Raw genomic sequence first — 21,222 nt, forward strand, 5'->3', positions numbered from 1 at the left:
AATTCAACAAGTTTTATCAAATATCTAAAGATGGTGCTCAATTGGCGTGACATTTTCAGGGCTGATGTAGAACAAAGATGATTCAAATCAAAGTACAAATGTAATTAAAACAAATTAGCCAGTACAGAATACATGATTACAGTAATTTAAGCCCAATAACTGAAGGTAGGGTGGTCATATTATTAACAAAGATTATTGCTTTATCATTTTGAAAACTATTTCTGAAATTTCCCCAACAGCCTAACATACATAACACTTCTCACTAAAACCATAACACAGAAACCTACTAGTCTAATAGCATAGCTTAGTAAGGTAGGCCTACACATGAGTTGGGTTACATTGTAATGTTATTTTTGGTGATGAGGAAAAACTGCAGAAAATAATTAGCCTAGACACAGAAGAGTGAGTTGCCTGACATAGGACACATTTTCAACACACTGGTATTTAGCCATGATTTTATTGATTGTAGGGCTGTAGCCACTGAATTCTGGTAGTTTTTATTTGAAAGATTAAAACCGTCAATCACAAAATTCACTGCGGGTACAATACAGCCAATGAAAGAACTAAACTACATGAAAAGCACAACTTCAGCTAAATATAGAAACTAACAAAACATCAACAATTTGATAGAAAACAATGTGCAACAATAGCAAAGGCAGCTTGCAGAAAAACGGAAAAAAACCAAACAACTAAGTTTTTTATTCTAAGCATGTGTTCTGGGCCCGTATCATGAAACATTTGAGTAGGAGTGCTGATCTACGATCAGTTTAGCCTTCCAGATCATAATGAATAATAGGGAGGGTACCTGATCCTAGATCAGGACTCTTACTCAGATGTTTTGTGAACAATGGCCCAGGTTTCTCCTCTCAGGCAGCGAACACATACAGGCATCCTGCTCTCAGTCAGTGAAGACGTACAGCCGCCCGGGAGGCGCTACCCCCAGTAGAGCGTTCCTGGTGGGGTGGAAGGCTGTGACTGAGAGCACAGTGGTCATCTCTGGGTCCTGGAAGGAGTGCTGGAGCTGCCCACTCTCATGGAACACCTGGATAGAAAATGATATACTTTATTGTCCCAGAGGAGAAAATTGTCTTGGACACAGTGCCCCTGTATACAAAATGTTACCCATACCATGCATAGCCATATAACTTGCACACTGACCTTACACATTCTGTTATGGGGAATAGTAACACGACCTCAGATCTTACTTATTGTTGTTGAGGTTCGATGATAGACGTGGGAACAAAGGAGTGCTTATACCTGGACTCTGCGAGGCCGCTGCATGCTGCCCACAACGAAGCAGTCGTCCCTCTTGGGGTCCCACATCGCCTGCAGCTTGGACAGCCAGCGCCCTGTGTACAAGTTCTGTCTGCAAAGAGGGACAAAGGAAATGGATTCATCAACATTATACAAAGACACTATTACAAATACTTCTGGATTTGCTGGCTGATGTCTATTGGTATAAAGCACACATACTAGAAATAACACTGGCATTGGAGAGTAAACCAATGCAAACAGAGGTTGCAGGATCTTTCCAATGTTTTTTTATTTCATCTTTATTTTGCCATGAGATAAAAACTATTTGTCAAAAAGACCTGGTCAGTTTCACTTTCTAAATGTGATAGTATAATGAATTTACTGGATGGAGGTCAGTAGCGGAGCTCTGGAGGTTAGTTCCGAGGTGTCATAAATCCTGAAAAACAAAGTATATTTAATTGCTAAACATTTCATGTTTCAAGTATTGGACAATAAGCTTAGTGCAACTTTTAAAACCCTTATCGTAGCACATAAGCAAATTATTTATTTGAACTTCAGTCATTTAACATTTTTATCTCTTTACATATTTTAATGTACTAACATCTTACGGTGGCATGCAGACTCACCTGATGTTGTTGTCTAGGCAGGTGGTCACTACTCTGTTGCCAGTGCCAGGAGAGAAGTAGGCACTTGAGATGCTCTTTGAGTGACCATAGAGCTGGGAGACTGGCTCTCTTGACGACGCCTTCAAACATCGAGCATCGTAAATGCTCACAATACTAGAGAAAAATCAACACATCAATATCAGTTTTAGCAACATAAAAGATCAATGAAATAGAAAGTGGATTTCCGTAATGCGACTATACTATAAGTAATAATTTTGCAAACTTGACAAAATACATCAATCAACTTATTAAACCATAGGATTGTCTATAGGCTTGTATAGAGATTGACATATTGCACATCAAAGCACTGATTCCCATTTTGTACCTGTTCTCAGCCACCATGATGTACTGCTTCTGAACAGGGTGGACGTGAACACAGCGAACCGTCTTGGTATCCAGGCTATGGAGGGACTCATGAGAGGTTCTGAGTAAAACGAGACAGACCAACATTAATAGGGCATTAGCAATAAGCTTTGACTTGTACAGACAGAAAATCAAAATGACATTACTTTTACCCTGGAGTCCGCCTGTCAACGATGGCAACGTCTCCGTACCAGTCCCCCGGTGACCAGCGTAGCGAACAGTCATGTGACAGGAAGTCAAAGGTTCTCAAGCCATCCTTGATCCGATACACCTAGTTGGAGAAAGGACAGAGATAACGTAACAAAGACCAAACAGGCAATCTAAAGTCTGATATGTGTGTTCAATTCCCACTGGGGTCACATGAAAATACATTCATCGTTTTATGTTGTTTTGGAAAAGCTTGCTAAATGCCATATATTATCATCACTGAATTATGCATGGTACCTCATCAAAAACAGCTTTCCACGTCTGTGCTCCGTAGCGTCCCGTCAAACAACTGATAGCTGAGGGTCAACAGGTCTGTAGGATGTGACCTGGAGAAGGCCATGCAGCACGCCACCGGCTGGACGTGTGGCTCAAATAGCAGCACGCCCTCATCTCCCCATATCAGAGTCCCGAGGAAACAAACAGCAGCACGCCCTCATCCCCCATATCAGAGTCCCGAGGAAACAAACAGCAGCACGCCGTTGTCGTATTCACAACAACTGGGAACTCGGAAACCTCCGACTTCAGCGCGTTCAAAACAACTGATCAGACTGATTTTTTTGTTGTTGATTTGAACGATCATCCAACTCCGGCCTCTTTCTCGAGCTCCGACCTGAAGATCACTGATGTCATGATTTGGACTTATTTTTTCCTGAGTTTCCAGTTGTTTTGAACACAGCAAGAGTCCTGAGAAAACAACAAACGGCAGCACGACATCACCCATACCAGATTCCTGAAAGAACAACAAAACCCAAAAAAGCCCAGTCACACATTAACTCTACGGCATCCAGTTTCACTGTATGTACTCACGAGGTTCCACAGCCCCACTCCACCCAACTTGTCCCCAGCAGCCATGAGCAGACGACTGCTACACGGGTGGAAGGCAACAGAGAAGATACGACTCTTCACCACCTTAGCTACTCCTCCAATCTCACTCAGCTCCATGCTCTTCAGAGTACTACGGTACCTGGAAACATATCCAATGTAATGTCAGCCTGGCACAGGTTAGGGTTTTACACATCTATACATTCAAATCAATACAGGATGTCCATCAAATACTACAAATATATACATTTGTCACAGAACGTTAAGAAAAAAGGCCAAATTCCTTAACATTCAAAATGAAACTCACTCTTCCAGACTCAACTCCTCCTTTTCTTCTTTGATTAAATCCTGTGTAATAAAATGAAACTGTAAAAGAACAGCAAAGCTGCAAACAGTTATGCTGAACATAGGACTGAAGAGTTAGTTGTCCAGATCTGTTTGTGTGGTCTTGCCAAATGTTATGGTCATTTTCATGCCAAATGAGTTGGCTAGATCACACAAACAGATCTGGGACTGTGCTAGAGAAAAGTAGGTCATGGTGAACAAATGTGCAACCTCTGTCCACAGCTTGAGAAGTTCAGGTGGCAGTGAACTATCCTCCTCCATGTTGATTGGCTCCATACTAATTGGACCCTCTGGCTTCCTGGCATGTTCAATCTTTAGTAAATACACATCAACATAAACAAACCATTATCATGAGAAATAAACTATTGTTTCAAGATTAAAATCGAACAAATGTGAGAAGTAGGCTTTTCTGTGTAGTTAAGTACAATTTCTTAACATAAGAGCATATCCTATGGTCAGTTACTCACGTCGCATTTTGCTATTGATCAGTCACTTACTCGTTCGACTTCATAATAAATCCTGTGTGGTTCCAGGGGCAGGGGGAGTCGCTCTGCTTCCTTCTTCTGGATTCTCAAGGACTTGGTGCGAGGAGGCAGTATCTCTGTCCAGGCTACCTTACTGTAGTGAGCCAAGACATTAGTTACATTGTGTTAGAAACAGAAACGAGTCACACTGACATTCTCTATCCAAGCTGGCCATAATAAATACATTCTGTATGCCATACGCTACAGAAGCTCATATGGGCCTTATGTCCTAAAGGGATTGAGTATGTATAACGGAAGCTCATTCACTTTGTACGGAGACCTAATTCGACTGACCAATGTAAGCACATACATGGAAACATTGAAGTAAATATTTTCAGTCATTGGTACAGATGTTGAATCTGTCATTACTTGTTCTGTCTCTTGAGACCTCGCTGTGTTTTTTCTGGTTTCAAATCCTGCTTGGCCTATTGAGGAAACAATAATATATGTTATTCATTTCACCACACAAGGAGTTTCAGTAAAATATGCATAAGTAGATACCATTTAAACTCTGTTCTTCAACAAACTAACCTCAAGCAGTTTTATGGAGGACAGGAACACTTGGTTTTGTCTGATATTTTCCAACCGTTCCAATTCATATATCGATAAACTTCAGGTTGCATCTGAAATGTAAAACAAAGAGTAAAGTGAGATCACCAACAGGATTGTATTCATTTGTGCAGTTTTCAAATGTCTCCTCTTGGATCCACAGACGTTTCACAGTATTGTTATAGCCCTGAACTAGCTCACCTGATTGCCTAAACAAAGGTTGTGCCTCTGCTCAGATGTTGATGATGATGCCACAACACTTGGATCGGTATTTTACATATCACCTAACAACGTAATGATGTTATAGCTATCTGGTGTCCGACAGCAGCCGATGGCGTGGCACACAACCATTGGTTGATGCATGCAACGTCTGAGCAGGGGAACATGACCATTGGCTTGATTATTTGTTGACAAGTTGAACCGGGTGCCAGCCCCAGGAATAGTTCAAATACGTGAATACCTGGGGTCGCCGAAGAGATGTTTAAAAACCTCTGCATTAGTCCACATGTAACATATGAACCTGGGTCTACCACGGAAGAAACCAACATCTTTACCATTAGATCAAGAGGAAATTTCTATTGCCACTAGAACAGACTGATTTTGAAGTCGCAGGTGGGGCTACCGATCACGTGACCATGAGCAACCATGACCGACTCAAGTCCGCTACAGTCACCCCTTGATCTCCTGCCCCACGACAGATCAGGCCGCCCGTTGGTGATAAGAGCCGTTAGACCAAGAGGAAATCCCATTGGCCTGAAGACTGAAATAGATTGAACTCGCAGGGAGGGGCTACTCATCACCTGACCTTGAGCAACCATAACCGACTCATGTCCTCTTACACATACGCCTATAGCAAACATTTCCTGCGAACGAAAAGAAAACAAGCATTTTTTTATTGGACAACTTGAGGTAGTCTCTCCCTGTTTCCAATATTATACAATCAGTCTCTCGTTTGGTGCCTAATGAAACATGACACCTAGGTTATTTGGCCTAAATACTGTGTGTAATGAACACTTACATCTTTGTCTTCCTTCTGGTCTTTGACTTTTTCAATTATTTCTTCCACTTTCAAAGGAAGTGTTTTTCTCTGAGACAAATTGCATTTAATTGTGAAGTACTAGCATTGCCCAGTTATAGCCCATAATACACACAATTGAGCCAAACGATCATGCATGCATACATTCACTGAACTTGCACTTTGGAATTGCATCATGGATCAGTGGTCATCATATGGGTGGACACACTTACCTTTCTTTTCGTTCCTTGATTTTCTTTGAAGCTGGGATTTGGTACCAGTACTTCATCTGGGGTGAATTTCTTGGGTTTGCACCCATCTTTTGCTGAATGGAGTACAGGGACACCATTCTTGGTGTTCGCTGGCTTCATTTCCTGCAATTAATGTTGGGATGCATTTCAATTTGGTAATGACTTAAACGGGTTTATAATTTATCATAAACTTAGCACAGTGGTATCTTCAGCTAGATAGATAGCTAGCTCCGACAATGCTGGAGGTCCGGGGAAGAATGCTAGTTAGGTGCCCAAGGAAACTTTAGGTGCACATGGGCGAGGAATTTACAACACTACAGTAATGTGACAGCATAAAAAGTAATTTCAGAACCCGGAAACATATCTCGCATGAGCGCTAGCAGAGACGAAGATGGGGCATCACTAGCTTCTATAACCAAAGTTATAATATCTGACCATTTCTACAATTTATCTTTTTAAATTTTGATTTTAAAACTAACCTTAACCATGGACTGCTAACCTCATACCTAATCTTAAAATTAATGACTGAAAGCACATTTTTTGTAGCCAATTTTGAATGTGGCTGTGGATCCTGACTGGAACTTTGTGGCTAAAGAAGCTAGTGGAAACCACGGATGGGCGAATAGACGGTCGTCAGTAGTTACTACAGCCACAAAGGTCAATTCACCATCAATTCAGGTCATTTAATGCTTAAAAACAAAACACATATGAATAAGATATTCGGCTACGGAATTGTTATTTCTTATCGATCTCTACAGTTTACATCCAAAAACAACTGATGTGAAATGACGTAAACAAATACTGAGTTACTGGCTAACTGCACTGTCTAGCATAGCTAACGAACTAGCTACGGTCGCTGCGCACATGACATCGATGAACCACCAAAGGCAAACCCCATTTCTGTTACAAATTGAGTAAAGGGCAGGTAGATGGTTTTTCGTGCCCAAAGTCGACCTTTAAAATCTTATTTTAAACCTAACATTAGCAGCAATGCTAACCTTAAAAACAATAAGCGATTATTATTCATTATTTTCACGGTTTTACCAATTCTGACTGCCATCTAGATAGCAGTCAGAATTGGTAAAACCGTGAAAATAATTAATAATAATCGCTTATTGTTTTTAAGGTTAGCATTGCTGCTAATGTTAGGTTTAAAATAAGATTGAGAGTGGAAACCCAAATAGTCAGCGATAGATCATCTTTGGCGCTAGTCAGCTGCTTCTCGATGTCTTTTGAAGAGAGATAAGTTAGATAAGACAACGCATGCTGGTCCTAGGTCTCGTTTTAGTGGTTATGGTACATTACTGTCATTGCAACCTACCATTTCATTGATCTCCACTCACCCAGGGCACCAGTCCATGCATAACTAACCCAATGTTTGTAAAATTAAGTTATGATTGCTTGTCACTAACTAACGTTTGCGTCTATGAATGGGGTAAGATATACTGTAGCGCCTTTTAACGATATATTCGAATGTAACCGCTGAAAACATACTGAAGGGTTTGCAATAGATAGCTGCTATATATTAGCTCTTGCAAACCCTTCTGTGTGTAGTGTTTTCAGCCGTTACATTCGCCCACTGTTGGCTACATCCAAACTACAATGCTGATGTTATGTTTTATTGTTTAGAAACTTCAATAATCTTAGCTCAAAACGGTTTTCGGAACATATGCGCCTTATCTTTCGTGAAGCGAGAAAGCGTCTCATGAAAAATACACACCTTACTGTAGCAGTTTGGAACAGATCCACAAGCTGTGTGCCTCTAGTTGACAAACTACACGTCCCCTCCAGTTAAACTCGAACACGAGATAGTTAATTAGAACAGGTGGCCACCTGTGTCTCCCATAAATGATGTAACATGGACATATGGCTGTGTGGGAACACTAACCCTTTGAAGGTGTGTTATAATTTAAATTGTATTATTTATTTTTTCTTGCCGATATGAAATATACGTTCCTTGTGTTTTCAAAAACGTACCGCAAGCGATGAGTTAATGTTTAGAGCAAGTGCTGGGGCTCTTAACAAAACACCCCCTGTCCGAAGATACTACTATCATCAATAGGCGCTAAATCAGTTACCTCTGAATGGGGTAGCTAGTTATATCAGTAGCTAAGTAGGTTTAACATTGACCTAGGTATTTGACAAAAAGCAATATGTCGCAACAAAAAAGTGTAATGGAAACGGAAGATGGAGACATTATCTAAACATTATTTGTATCCATTGGACTGTGATTTAATCTGTCAAACTTTCTTTATTGCAACAGATCTGATGGAAGCGGCGTTTTCCTGCCTTTCAAGAATGGCTGAATTGATTCGCCTTTGCTTTTCTGTTTGGCTGGCAAGTTTTACCATCCAATTATTTCAGATCTACATGAGTGCAAGTTTCACCATGGCACGGACCATGGCGATACGTTGGCACATGAGATGTATTAGAATATGGCAAATATTAGTCAATTATTGCATTCAATCCATGTTGGTTTTTGCGGGCTACCTGCAGTTGTGTAAAGTACTTAAGTAAAAATACATTTAAAGTAGTTTGGGGTATCTGTACTTAACTATTTGTATTTTTGGCAACTTTTACCTAACTACATTCCTAAAGAAAAGGTGTACTTTTTACTCCATACCCAAAAGTACTCTCGTTACATTTTAACAGGAAAATGGTCAAATTCACACTTATCAAAATGAACATCCCTGGTCATCCACTCTGGTCTGGCACTCACTAAACACAAATGCTACGTTTGTAAATTGTGTGAGTGTGTGCCCTTGGTATCCGTCAAAGGTTGAAGTAGAAATGATTTATACATTTACTATTTATACTTAAGTACATCTTAGCAATTACATCGACACTTAAGTATATTTAAAACCAAATACTTTGACATTCACTTGGGTCATTTTCTATTAAGGTATATTTGCTTTTACTCATGACAATTTAGTACTTTTTCCACCACTGGCTACCTGGGACATGAAACAGATAGATGGGAGGGCATACAGGCTGTCTGCGCAATTTGCCTAAATGGGCAATGGAAACGCTTCAAAAACTACATTTTTATTCGACAGACGTGACGTCATTACGTTCAGCTGTTTTAGTCGACACCCTAGCAGGCAATTGTCGCATCTATTTTCTACACGAGCTCTAAATGTTAACAAAAAATATCACTGGACAAGTTAATGGAAACATAACTTGTGACTCACTAGCAATATTTCATGGGTAGTTGTATATGGATAGTTCTATGCGATGGTCCTTAATCTTACCTGCAATATGTAGTACAATTTCACAAACGCGTTCGGAAGATTTGGTTCTTCCGAAACCATCAGGCAAACCGAGTCGCAGATATTTAGCTTGCAAGCTAGGTCCGAAAAGCTGTTTGTTTTCTTGAATAACCTAGTTGATGTATCCTGCACCACAGGAAAAACCCTTTCCCGCCACGATGGTGTTTTGTAAATAAACCCCTCCCTTTGTTGTGCAAGATAATTCACAGCAGCTGATTGGTTACTATATTTTTATAACAGGAAGACACATCGCTTGGGGCACATTTGTTTATAACAAATTAACCAGGGATCATTCTAATTTTGCTTTTCATGTGCCAATGGCTTTGGGGGTATAGCTTTAGGAATATATATATATATATATATATATATATATATATATAAAATAAAACATGGAATCATGTAGTAACCAAAATAGTGTTAAACAAATCAAAATATATGAGATTCTTCAAAGTAGCCACCCTTTGCACACTCTTGGCATTCTCTCAACCAGCTTCATGAGGTACCTGCAATGCATTTCAATTAACAGGTATGCCTTCTTAAAAGTTCATTTGTGGAATTTCTTTCCTTCTTAATGCATTTGAGCCAATCAGTTGTGTTGTGACAAGGTATGGGTGCCCTATTTTGTAAAAGACCAAGTCCATATTATGGCAAGAACAGCTCAAATAAGCAAAGAGAAACAACAGTCCATCATTACTTTAAAACATGAATGTCAGTCAACCCTGAAAGTGCAGTCTCAAAAACCATCAAGCACTATGATGAAACTGACTCTCATGAGGACTGCCACAGGAAATGAAGACCCAGAGTTACTTCTGCTGCAGAGGATAAGTTCATTAGTTACCAGCCTCAGAAATCGGCAATTAACTGCACCTCAGATTGCAGCCCAAATAAATAAATGCTTCACAGAGTTCAAGTAAACATCAACTGTTCATATGAGACTGCGTGAATAATGCCTCCGTGGTCAAATTGCTACAAAGAAACCACTACTAACGTACATCAATAAGAAGACACTTGATCGGGCCAAGAAACACGAGCAATGGACATTAGACCGGTGGAAATCTGTCCGTTGTTCTGACAAGTCCAAATTGAAGATTTTTGGATCCAACCGCCGTGTCTTTGTGAGACGCAGAGTAGGTGAATGGATGATCTCCCCATGTGTGGTTCCCACTGTGAAGCATGGAGGATGAGGTGTGATGGTGTAGGGGTGCTTTGCTGGTGACACTGTCTGTGACTTATTTTGAATTCAATGCACACTTAACCAGCATGGCTACCACAGCAATATGCCATCCCATCTGCTTTGCGCAGACTGTTGGAAAAGCATTCCAGATGATTACGTCATGAAGCTGGTTGAGAGAATGCCAAGAGTGTGCAAAGCTGTTATCAAGGCAAAGGGTTGCTACTTTGAAGAATCTAAAATATATTTTGATTTGTTTAACACTTTTTTTGGTTACTATATTATTCCATATGTGTTATTTCATAGTTTGTCTTCACCATTATTCTACAATGTAAAAAATAGTACAAATAAAGATATGGGTAGGTGTGTGTTTATACAGACTAGTACTATATTTTTATTTTTTACAAAACTACATGCAAAAAAAGTAACCCTCAGCAGCATCAGTCTAATATACACAAAATATGCCTAGTACAAACCTCTAAACACTAACCAAAATGTCAAATCAAGAGAAGCTAAAATATTGGTGATGCTTCCTAGTACTAACTAGGATCTCTTACACATTCAACTGAAGCAATATGTGGCTACATAAGCACACGATTCAAAGACTCTCACTACCCAGTCGTTGCCTACTAACTTAACCATGACCAGCCACTTACCATATACCGTACAAACCTTCATAATACGATCCAGTTATAATTCATTTAAAATAAGTAACTTGTAAAATGTCGAACTCACATTGTAACAGTATAACTACAGTTCTTAAAAACATGTCCATGCAAATAAGAGATGCCCACTCCCTTCCTCTGAATGAGAAAATGTATCCTGTTTTTCCTGAGTTCTCATACTGTAGCTGAAGATTGACTGTGGCGTTCTCTTCTTCTCTTCTGAGTTCCCGTTACATCACACCGGGGGGAGAGGACAAGAGGAGCAGGCTGCCAGTCCACACATGTTCCTCCCTCATTCTATTAGGAAATATCTGAGGAGGAAATACAAAACAAAATATATTTTGTAAGCTACAGTGCCTTGGAAAGTATTCGCCCCCCTTGAACTTTGCGACCTTTTGCCACATTTGAGGCTTCAAACATAAAGATATAAAACTGTATTTTTTTGTTAAGAATCAACAACAAGTGGGACACAATCATGAAGTGGAACGACATTTATTGGATATTTCAAACTTTTTTAACAAATCAAAAACTGAAAAATTGGGCGTGCAAAATTATTCAGCCCCTTTACTTTCAGTGCAGCAAACTCTCTCCAGAAGTTCAGTGAGGATCTCTGAATGATCCAATGTTGACCTAAATGACTAATGATGATAAATACAATCCACCTGTGTGTAATCAAGTCTCCGTATAAATGCACCTGCACTGTGATAGTCTCAGAGGTCCGTTAAAAGCGCAGAGAGCATCATGAAGAACAAGGAACACACCAGGCAGGTCCGAGATACTGTTGTGAAGAAGTTTAAAGCCGGATTTGGATACAAAAAGATTTCCCAAGCTTTAAACATCCCAAGGAGCACTGTGCAAGCGATAATATTGAAATGGAAGGAGTATCAGACCACTGCAAATCTACCAAGACCTGGCCGTCCCTCTAAACTTTCAGCTCATACAAGGAGAAGACTGATCAGAGATGCAGCCAAGAGGCCCATGATCACTCTAGATGAACTGCAGAGATCTACAGCTGAGGTGGGAGACTCTGTCCATAGGACAACAATCAGTCGTATATTGCACAAATCTGGCCTTTATGGAAGAGTGGCAAGAAGAAAGCCATTTCTTAAAGATATCCATAAAAAGTGTTGTTTAAAGTTTGCCACAAGCCACCTGGGAGACACACCAAACATGTGGAAGAAGGTGCTCTGGTCAGATGAAACCAAAATTGAACTTTTTTGCAACAATGCAAAACGTTATGTTTGGCGTAAAGCAACACAGCTCATCACCCTGAACACACCATCCCCACTGTCAAACATGGTGTTGGCAGTATCATGGTTTGGGCCTGCTTTTCTTCAGCAGGGACAGGGAAGATGGTTAAAATTGATGGGAAGATGGATGGAGCCAAATACAGGACCATTCTGGAAGAAAACCTGATGGAGTCTGCAAAAGACCTGAGACTGGGACGGAGATTTGTCTTCCAACAAGACAATGATCCAAAACATAAAGCAAAATCTACAATGGAATGGTTCAAAAATAAACATATCCAGGTGTTAGAATGGCCAAGTCAAAGTCCAGACCTGAATCCAATCGAGAATCTGTGGAAAGAACTGAAAACTGCTGTTCACAAATGCTCCCCATCCAACCTCACTGAGCTCGAGCTGTTTTGCAAGGAGGAATGGGAAAAAATTTCAGTCTCTCGATGTGCAAAACTGATAGAGACATACCCCAAGCGACTTACAGCTGTAATCGCAGCAAAGGTGGCGCTACAAAGTATTAAGTTAAGGGGGCTGAATAATTCTGCACGCACAATTTTTCAGTTTTTGATTTGTTAAAAAAGTTTGAAATATCAATAAATGTCATTCCACTTCATGATTGTGTCCCACTTGTTGTTGATTCTTCACAAAAAATACAGTTTTATATCTTTATGTTTGAAGCCTGAAATGTGGCAAAAGGTCGCAAAGTTCAAGGGGCCGAATACTTTCGCAAGGCACTGTATACCAAACAAATATAAACACAACATACATTTTCAAAAACTCATATGGAAATCAATCAACTTCAAATAAATTCATTAGGCCCTAATCTATGGATTTCACATGACTGGGAATACAGATATGCATCTGTAGGTCACAGATACCTAAAAAAAGTAGGGGTGTGGATCAGAAATCTGGTATCTGGTGTGACCAACATTTGCATCATGCAGCGCGACACATCTCATTCGCATAGAGTTGATCAGATGTTGATTGTGGCCTGTGGAATGTTGTCCTACTCCTCTACAATGGCTGTGTGAAGTTGCTGGATATTGGTGGGAACTGGAACAAGCTGTCGTACACGTCGATCCAGAGCATCCCAAACAGCTCAATAGGTGACATGTCTGGTGAGTATGCAGGCCATGGAAGAACTGGGACATTTCCAGGAATTGTGTACAGATCCCTGCGACATGGGGTCATGCATTATCATGCTGAAACATGAGTTGATGGCGGCGGCTGAATGGGCATCAGGATTTCGTCACGGTATTTCTGTGCATTCAAATTACCATTGATAAAATTCAATAGTATTTGTTGTCCGTAGCTTAAGCCTGCCCATACCATAACCCCACCGCCACCATGTGGCACTCTGTTCACGCTGACATCAGCAAACCGCCCACACAACACCATACACACCATTCTCTAAAATGATGATGGATGCGGTTTATGATAGCGAAATGAACATTCAATTCTCTGGCAACAGCTCTGGTGGACATTCCTGCAGTCAGCATGCCAATTGCATGTTCCCTCAAAACTATTACACTGAGCAAAAATACAAACGCATCTAGAGATCTAGAGATTCTGGGTTCGAGTCCAGGCTCTGTCACAGCTGGCAGCGAACGGGAGACCCATGGGGCGGCGCACAGTTGGCCCAGCATCGTCCGGGTTAGGGGAGGGTTTGGCCGGCAGGGATGTCCTTGTCCCATCGCGCACTAGCGACTCCTGCGGCGGGCCTGGAGCAGTGCACGCTGACACGGTCGCCAGGTGTATGGTGTTTCCTCCGACACATTTTGCAGCTGGCTTCCAGGTTAAGTGGGCATTGTGTCAAGAAGCAGTGCGGCTTGGTTGGGTTCTCGCGGCTCTCAACCTTCGCCTCTCCCGAGTCCGTACGGGAGTTGCAGTAATGAGACAAGACTAACTACCAATTGGATACCACGAAAAAGGGGTAAAAAAATAATAATAAAAAAAATAATAAACTTATCATGTAAAGTGTTGGTCCCGTGTTTCATAAGATGAAGTAAAAAATCCCAGAAATGTTCCATATGCACAAAAAGCTTATTTCTCTCAAATTCTGTGCACAAATTTGTTTATATCCCTGTTAGTGAGAATTTCTCATTTGCCAAGATAATCCATTCACCTGACAAGTGTGGCATATCAAGAAAATTATTAAACAGCATGATCATTACACAGGTGCACCTTGTGCTGGGGACAATAAAAGGCCACTTTTAAAATTGTGAATTTTTGTTCAGTGTAATATTTTTTAGGGAGCGTGCAATTGGCATGCTAACTGCAGCAATGTCTATGTAATGTATATCTGTCTGTAACATTATGATTGGCTGGGTGCGCCTGGCTGCCAAATTGGTGACCTATGCCCTCCGAGGCTGCACCCCTGCCCAGTGTGAAATCTGCACCCCTGCCCATGTGAAATCCATAGATTAGGGCCTAATGAATTTATTTCAATTGACTTATTTCTTACTATGAACTGTAACTCAGTAAAAACATAGAAATTGTTGCATGTTGTGTTTATACTTTTGTTCAGTATAATTTCACCCTAAAAGGAGCTAGTCAGTCAGCTATCTTGCCGTATACGTGTCCTACAATGTCTGGGTGTTCAATAGCTGATCTGTGTTCATGAAGCATCTATATAGTTATCATTAGTAAAAAAGGAAGTTCAACAGCACTGAATATTTTGTATGTATTTACCCATCCATTCCCCAGTTGGTGCCCCAGGAGTTTTTCACGATCCAATATGGAGTGCTATTCTTTCACCATATCCCACTGCCAGTACAGCATGGTTCACATTGTCTGTAGTGTTCTTACACGTAGTGCTAATACAAACAAAGAATACTTTGTAAAACACATGGAGGACATGTTAATTCATTGTAATAGAGGGTCAAATGTGCAGTTTGTATACCTTATGTGAACGGCAAGGAGCTTTACAGTTCATGAAAGTCTTCTACTGCAACATTGTATGGCTCATAAGAACAGTCTTCTACCTTCCACACATTATTTGATAAGATTTGGAGGTTCACAATTCAATTCCCACAAAGCTCTTTAATCCTGCCACCCAACATTTATTGTCAAGTGGGAGTGATAAGGAACAACTGAGTGTACTGGGCTTACTCTCACCTGCTGTACACACCATCTTTGTAGTGGAGGAAATCAGTCACTTCATATCCAAAGCTGACTGGGTTTTAGTCTGGCCACAGCATCAACCATGCCCTTTTCGTCATACTGTTATAGGGCGGAAGACAGAACAACATATCAATTGCTGACCAAGAAAACAATGTTTAGAACAGATGCAGAGGTTGTAAAACATTTAGTTTTAGTCTCTCACACTTGTTATGTTGACAACATCTTTCACGAAGGCAGCTGCCAACTCGGGCTTGAAATTGCAAGAGCCATCCTAAAAAAAGTAATGGGGGTAAAGAAGTATATAGTGAGTAATCCAAACAAGTGAGTCATAAGGATTGAATACTAGTATAACACTGTTACTTGTGTTATTAACATTTTCCTTTTTACACTAAGAATAATTTATAAATACATAAATACATCCCATGTAAGGATAGTCATCTTCGGTCATGAGTCCATTGTTGTATTTAACATACTCAAACGCCTGGCTTGGGAGTCCCCTGAAACCAATACATTACAGTATCTGAATGATGTTTTTGCAGACAGATAGCTACATTATGTATCAGGAGGCATAGAAGTCACATGCAGGACAAATGATAAGCTCATGTGATTTTAAGATGGTACTGTAGGCTACCAACCCCATACATCCGTGATTGTTGAAGTCTTGAGCACAGTCCACCAGTTGCTGCTCAGACTGGAAAATATAGAACGATAACTCACAGATAAGGCTATTACCAACAACCATTCAACAACCAATTCAACTACAGTCTTTCTATTATACCGCTTCATATGAAACCATACAGGGGAACATAGTAGGTTGACTGCCAAAAACAGTGTGAAACATAGTGTGGAACCGTAGATAATACAAGAGAAATAGGGCTAGTTCTCACCAGAAGTGGGAGTTTTCCAGTAGCTATAGCGGTAACAGACTCAAGACAGCCGGTAGTGGAGAAGGTCCAGTAGCTTCCACAATGACCCTTAGACACAACAATAGCACATTCACTCAACATGATATCAACACAGCACAGTCATAAATGTACAGCTTCTTTTATCTTTTTCACTCACCCGCAATCAGCCAATCCATCGGAAAATGACTTGGTCATGTTGTTGTGAATATACACTACAGTACAAACATTATGAACACCTGCTCTTTCCATGACAGACTGACCAGGTGAATCCAGGTCAAAACTTTGATCCCTTATTGATGTCACTTGTAAAATCCACTTCAATCAGTGTAGATAAAGGGCAGGAGACCAGTTAAAGATGGATTTTTAAGCCTTGAGACATGGATTGTGTGTGTGCCATTCGGAAGGTGAATTGGCAAAACAAAAGATTTAAGTTCCTTTGAACAGGGTATGGTATTAGGTGCCAGGAGCAGTTTGTGTCACGCTCAACAGTTTCCGTGTGTATCAAGAATGGTCCACCACCCAAAGGACATCCAGCCAGCTTGACACAACTGTGGAAAGCATTGGAGTCAACATGGGCCAGCATCCCTATGGAATGCTTTTGACACCTTGTAGAGTCCATGCCCAGATGAATTGAGGCTGTTCAGAGGGCAAAACAGGGGGGGGGTGCAACTCAATATTAGGAAGGTGTTCTTAATGTTTTGTACACTCAGTATATTTAGCCTATGAGGGAAATGTAGTACCTGATATTTGACAGGTGACACATAGTTTCCCTTCTCTCTCCAGTCCACAGAACCAGGATATGGCCCATGGCTGCTGATGTGACTCCATTTGGTGGCAGAGCAGTTCTGATGAAGATAAATGTAAGAACAATTACTATTGATTAGGCTATCTTATATCAGGGAAGCTCGTAGACTTATAATTGGGGTTAACTACAGGATCACATTTTAGTAATTACATTTCACAGCTGTACCTGAGGTTCAGTCAGGAGGAAAGTCTTCCGAAACTCTGCAAAGCTCATGTCAGAAAACTGATTCAGTCCCACTGGGAAAAGGAAAGTTACAACATGTCAGAAAACTGATTCAGTCCCACTGGGAAAAGGAAAGTTACAACATGTCAGAAAACTGATTCAGTCCCACTGGGAAAAGGAAAGTTACAACATGTCAGAAAACTGATTCAGTCCCACTGGGAAAAGGAAAGTTACAACATGTCAGAAAACTATTATGGGAAAAGGAAAGTACATTGAAAACTGGAGACTAAAAGTTGTGAGAAAACTGGGAAAACAGGAAAACTGAAATGGACAAATAGTTAAAAATAAATAAATGCAGTAGCCATACAGTTGAAAGAACGTGTGATTCAGTCCCACTGGGAAAAGGAAAGTTACAACATGTCAGAAACTGCATTATGATAGTGGATTCTCCTCTTATGCCCAGTGAAGATGTTCAGGCATAGCCTATGGTGGTACTCCTCCAGAGCATAGACTTTATTATACTGTAATAACAAAAACAGGTATAGGCAGGCAGTCAACTAAAGATGACAACCTCATACTGACAAGCAAATACATTTGAGGAAGGTCTTGGCCTACTGCTTTCATTTATTACAGGAAGGAACAAGATGACTGTGTCCAGTAACTCTGGTATGTAGGCTACTGTATGTCATCTGCTTTCCTAAAAATAACACGTGACAGATTTACATTGTAGCCTTTACAGTTTCACATACCTGTAACATCCAGTGTTTGAAGTGATATTCCTCTTTAAAAAGAATACATTAAAAAAAGAATAAAACACAAACATGATCAGTTAGACCTATGATTTTGATGGTCACATTGTTACAAGTTTGAAACGGTCACTTTTTCTGTGCAATGGCAACATTTTAGGGATATAGCATGTGTCACTGTTGTTTCACTGCTGCATGTATTATGCAATGTAATACGCTATAAATCAAATCAAAGTTTATTTGTCAAGTCACCGAATACAACAGACCTTACAGTGAAATGTTTACTTACAGGCTCTAACCAATAGTGCAAAAAGGTGTTAGGTGAACAATTGGAAAGTAATGAAATAAACAACAGTTAAAAGACAGGCTATATACAGTAGCGAGGCTGTAACAGTAGCGAGGCTATAAAAGTAGCGAGGCTACACACAGACACCGGTTAGTCAGACTGATTGAGGTAGTATGTACATGTAGATGTGGTTAAAGTGACTATGCATATATGATGAACAGAGAGTAACAGTAGCATAAAAGAGGGTTTGGGGGTGGCGGGACACAATGCATCGCCCGGTTAGCGAATGTGCAGGAGCAATTGGCTGGTCAGTCTCCACTCTAGGTAGTATGTACATGAATTGTATAGTTAAACGGGTGACGGGCTAGGAGGCTATTCATTCTTTGGTAGACTAATTCATGATCTTGCTCTTTTTCATTAGGCTTTATTAAATACAGTCTGTTCAACTGTCCAGATCCAGATAATTTGAAACTACACAAACCTTTTGCTTTCATCTGCAGTGCACTGCATGGCTTGTTGCACTTGGCTTTCAGTTTGTATCTTCCTCCACACATCGATGTGTGCGTCCAAAGGGGATGCGGGATATGAACAACAAACAGATTAGGGGAGTTATGCTTTACCTTCAGGTAAAACAAGGGTGTTAAATTGGCTAAATGCAAAAAGCAAGAATAAAAGCAACAGAACACAGCGCCATACTTCCGCGTGAGTTTCACAACCAATGCATCACATGACTTGAGTAACCTATCCATTTCAGTCATGTGTCCTGTGGCAGGGTCGGTTATCAAAGTTTAGTAAGCACCATAATATGCCTTCAATTCCCACCCAACATCAAAATAATTAACATCAAAGTCAATAAAGTGTGCACTTACTGAGGAGATAAAAATACAATTGCAAGTATCACAGAATTATTAAAGGCCCAGTGCATTCAAAATTCAGTTTTGCCTGTGTTTTGTATCATATTGTTAAACAGCTGATGGAACTAACACACAAGTGTGTGAGAAAAACATCAATGTTATTCCTGATAGTTGCTGGTTGAAAATACAACTTACAGGACCTTCTTAATCAGCAGGTTTTGCAAACATGGAGTTTCAGGTTGTAAATGAGTTAATAGACCAATAACAATGAGAGTTCCAAACCTCTCAGCCAATAAAGGCTAGTTTTCAGTTCCCCCACTCATGCCACTCCCAGACAGTCCTAGCAAAATTCTGCTTGAGAATCTTTTTTGCTGCTAAAAGCTATTTAAGTTCTTTTTTTTAACCATTTAATGGACAACTATTACAGTCTGGTACCAATTGTTACCCAATTATTTCATATTTATATAAAAATGTCTGCATCGGGCCTTTAAAAATTGTAGATTAGAACTTTACACATCTTTATACACTGCCACACATTTCATTTTTTTTTCAGCCAGTTAAAATAAAGACTATTGTCATACAACTGTAGTGATTATTCAAAATTCACAGTCCACAGCCCAGAACATAATGAATCTCTAACTCTGTGTGTGTCCTTCTGGCTGGTTCTTTCTTAGGGTCAATGATTAATAATAAAAATGGAAAATTATTGCTTGCAGAATACTTTTTAAAAAATGAAAATGTCATGTTCAGCCCATATGTTTAAACTTTTAAACTTGGCTACAAGAGAAACCCAGAGCCTGCTATGAGAGATCCGTCCTGTAGATGGCAGTATAATATCACTGCAAAACTGATATGATGGAACTGGAAAGAGCAACGGCGTCTTATGCAACAGAGCCACTCCCAATTACGTATACATATTAACATTGCTCTTCTCTCCCAACTCAGCTGTGGAGAGGGGAGGTAAGAACCTTGTGTTATTATCAAATATGGTGAGCTACAGGTAAACAGTGCCTTCGTAAAGTATTCAGACCCCTTGATTTTTTTCCACATTTTGTTACATTACAGCCTTATTCTAAAATGGCTAAAAATACAAATAAATCAATAACCTGCAATAATAATACCGCATAATGACATCGCAAAAATAGTATTTTAGACATTTTACTAATTTATACAAACCTAATAACTTCATTAAGGACATTTACATAAGTATTCAGACCCTTTACCAGCACTTTGTTGAAAGCACCTTTGGCAGCGATTACAGCCTCGAAGTCTTGGGTATGACTCTACAAGCTTGGCACACCTGTATTTGGGAGTTTCTCCCATTCTTCTCTGCAGATCCTCTCCAGCTCTGTCAGGTTGGATGGGGAGTGTCAGTGCACAGCTATTTCTCAGGTCTCTCCAAGAGATGTAATGATGGGGTTAAAGTCTGGGACATTCAGAGACCTGTCCTGAAGCCACTCCTGTGTTGTCTTGGCTGTGTTCTTAGGGGTCATTGACCTGTTGAAGGTGAACCTTCGCCCAGTCTGAGGTCCTGAGCACTCTGGAGCAGCTTTCATCAAGGATCTCTGTACTTTGTCTCCGTTCATCTTTCCCTCAATCCTGACTAGTCTCCCAGTCCCTGCCGCTGAAAAAATGATCCCCACAGCATGATGCTTTCAGCACCATGCTTCACCGTAGGAATGGTGCCACGTTTCCGGCACAGACTTGACGCTTGGCATTCAGGCCAAAGAGTTCAATCTTGATGTCAACAGACCAGAGAATCTTGTTTCTCATGGTCTGAGTCCTTTAGGTGCCTGGCAATCTCCAAATGGGCTGTCATGTGCCTTTACTGGGAGATGCTTTCGTCTGGCCACTCTACCATAAAGGCCTGATTGGTGGAGTGCTGCAGAGATGGTTATCCTTCTGGAAGGTTCTCCTGGCCTCCACACAGGAACTCTGTCACAGAGACCATCGGGTTCTTGGTCACCTCCCTGACCAAGGCCTTTCTCCTCCGATTGCTGAGT

General features: G+C 40.5%; 3 protein-coding genes and 3 long non-coding RNA genes across 6 annotated transcripts; all 6 read right to left on the reverse strand.

The window, feature by feature from the left end:
• Positions 1 to 702: 702 nt before the first annotated feature.
• Positions 703 to 2,829, reverse strand: LOC121846323 (WD repeat-containing protein 76-like). The gene is made up of 7 exons (XM_042320197.1): positions 2,749 to 2,829; positions 2,435 to 2,553; positions 2,245 to 2,343; positions 1,881 to 2,033; positions 1,637 to 1,690; positions 1,258 to 1,366; positions 703 to 1,042 (listed from the first exon to the last, which is right to left on the reverse strand). The coding sequence occupies exons 1-7, from the start codon at positions 2,827 to 2,829 to the stop codon at positions 899 to 901; spliced, it is 759 nt and encodes a 252-aa protein (XP_042176131.1). The 3' UTR covers positions 703 to 898.
• A 59-nt stretch (positions 2,830 to 2,888) lies between these two features.
• On the reverse strand, positions 2,889 to 5,558 carry LOC121846324 (WD repeat-containing protein 76-like). The gene is made up of 8 exons (XM_042320198.1): positions 5,530 to 5,558; positions 4,712 to 4,790; positions 4,550 to 4,605; positions 4,154 to 4,274; positions 3,867 to 3,968; positions 3,619 to 3,659; positions 3,297 to 3,453; positions 2,889 to 2,942 (listed from the first exon to the last, which is right to left on the reverse strand). Exons 1-8 carry the CDS (start codon positions 5,556 to 5,558, stop codon positions 2,889 to 2,891), a joined length of 639 nt encoding a protein of 212 aa, XP_042176132.1.
• Positions 5,559 to 5,977: 419 nt separating this feature from the next.
• On the reverse strand, positions 5,978 to 8,113 carry LOC121846427. The gene is made up of 2 exons (XR_006083316.1): positions 7,716 to 8,113; positions 5,978 to 6,118 (listed from the first exon to the last, which is right to left on the reverse strand). It is a non-coding gene; the product is annotated as an uncharacterized LOC121846427 (long non-coding RNA).
• A 2,686-nt stretch (positions 8,114 to 10,799) lies between these two features.
• On the reverse strand, positions 10,800 to 15,516 carry LOC121846394. Its single transcript, XR_006083303.1, has 3 exons — positions 15,456 to 15,516; positions 15,030 to 15,154; positions 10,800 to 11,411 (listed from the first exon to the last, which is right to left on the reverse strand). It is a non-coding gene; the product is annotated as an uncharacterized LOC121846394 (long non-coding RNA).
• Positions 15,517 to 15,527: 11 nt separating this feature from the next.
• LOC112247472 (pro-cathepsin H) lies at positions 15,528 to 17,576 on the reverse strand (the record flags this gene model as incomplete). The annotated part of the gene is made up of 7 exons (XM_042321227.1): positions 17,337 to 17,576; positions 17,107 to 17,211; positions 16,349 to 16,435; positions 16,097 to 16,152; positions 15,883 to 15,958; positions 15,664 to 15,732; positions 15,528 to 15,560 (listed from the first exon to the last, which is right to left on the reverse strand). Coding segments are annotated over exons 1-7 (474 nt in total), but the record flags the coding sequence as incomplete, so codon positions are not given.
• Positions 17,577 to 17,813: 237 nt separating this feature from the next.
• On the reverse strand, positions 17,814 to 19,062 carry LOC121846395. The gene is made up of 3 exons (XR_006083304.1): positions 18,986 to 19,062; positions 18,083 to 18,114; positions 17,814 to 17,854 (listed from the first exon to the last, which is right to left on the reverse strand). It is a non-coding gene; the product is annotated as an uncharacterized LOC121846395 (long non-coding RNA).
• Positions 19,063 to 21,222: the final 2,160 nt, after the last annotated feature.

The sequence above is a fragment of the Oncorhynchus tshawytscha genome, linkage group LG04 (genome assembly GCF_018296145.1).
Source record: "Oncorhynchus tshawytscha isolate Ot180627B linkage group LG04, Otsh_v2.0, whole genome shotgun sequence".
NCBI lineage: Eukaryota > Metazoa > Chordata > Actinopteri > Salmoniformes > Salmonidae > Oncorhynchus > Oncorhynchus tshawytscha.

What these genes read in the sequence shown, in the direction of transcription:
- LOC121846323 (XM_042320197.1), bottom strand. Translation starts at nt 2,829, where the DNA reads ATGGCCTTCTCCAGGTCACATCCTACAGACCTGTTGACCCTCAGCTAT. An exon ending in GTTGACAGGCGGACTCCAGG is followed by an intron (nt 2,344 to 2,434) that starts GTAAAAGTAATG and finishes CGTTTTACTCAG; the next exon opens with AACCTCTCATGAGTCCCTCC. An exon ending in AGCGGCCTCGCAGAGTCCAG is followed by an intron (nt 1,043 to 1,257) that starts GTATAAGCACTC and finishes TTTTCTATCCAG; the next exon opens with GTGTTCCATGAGAGTGGGCA.
- LOC121846324 (XM_042320198.1), bottom strand. Translation starts at nt 5,558, where the DNA reads ATGAGTCGGTTATGGTTGCTCAAGGTCAG. An exon ending in GGTCTCAAGAGACAGAACAA is followed by an intron (nt 4,275 to 4,549) that starts GTAATGACAGAT and finishes GGCTCACTACAG; the next exon opens with TAAGGTAGCCTGGACAGAGA. An exon ending in TTCTCAAGCTGTGGACAGAG is followed by an intron (nt 3,660 to 3,866) that starts GTTGCACATTTG and finishes TTTATTACACAG; the next exon opens with GATTTAATCAAAGAAGAAAA.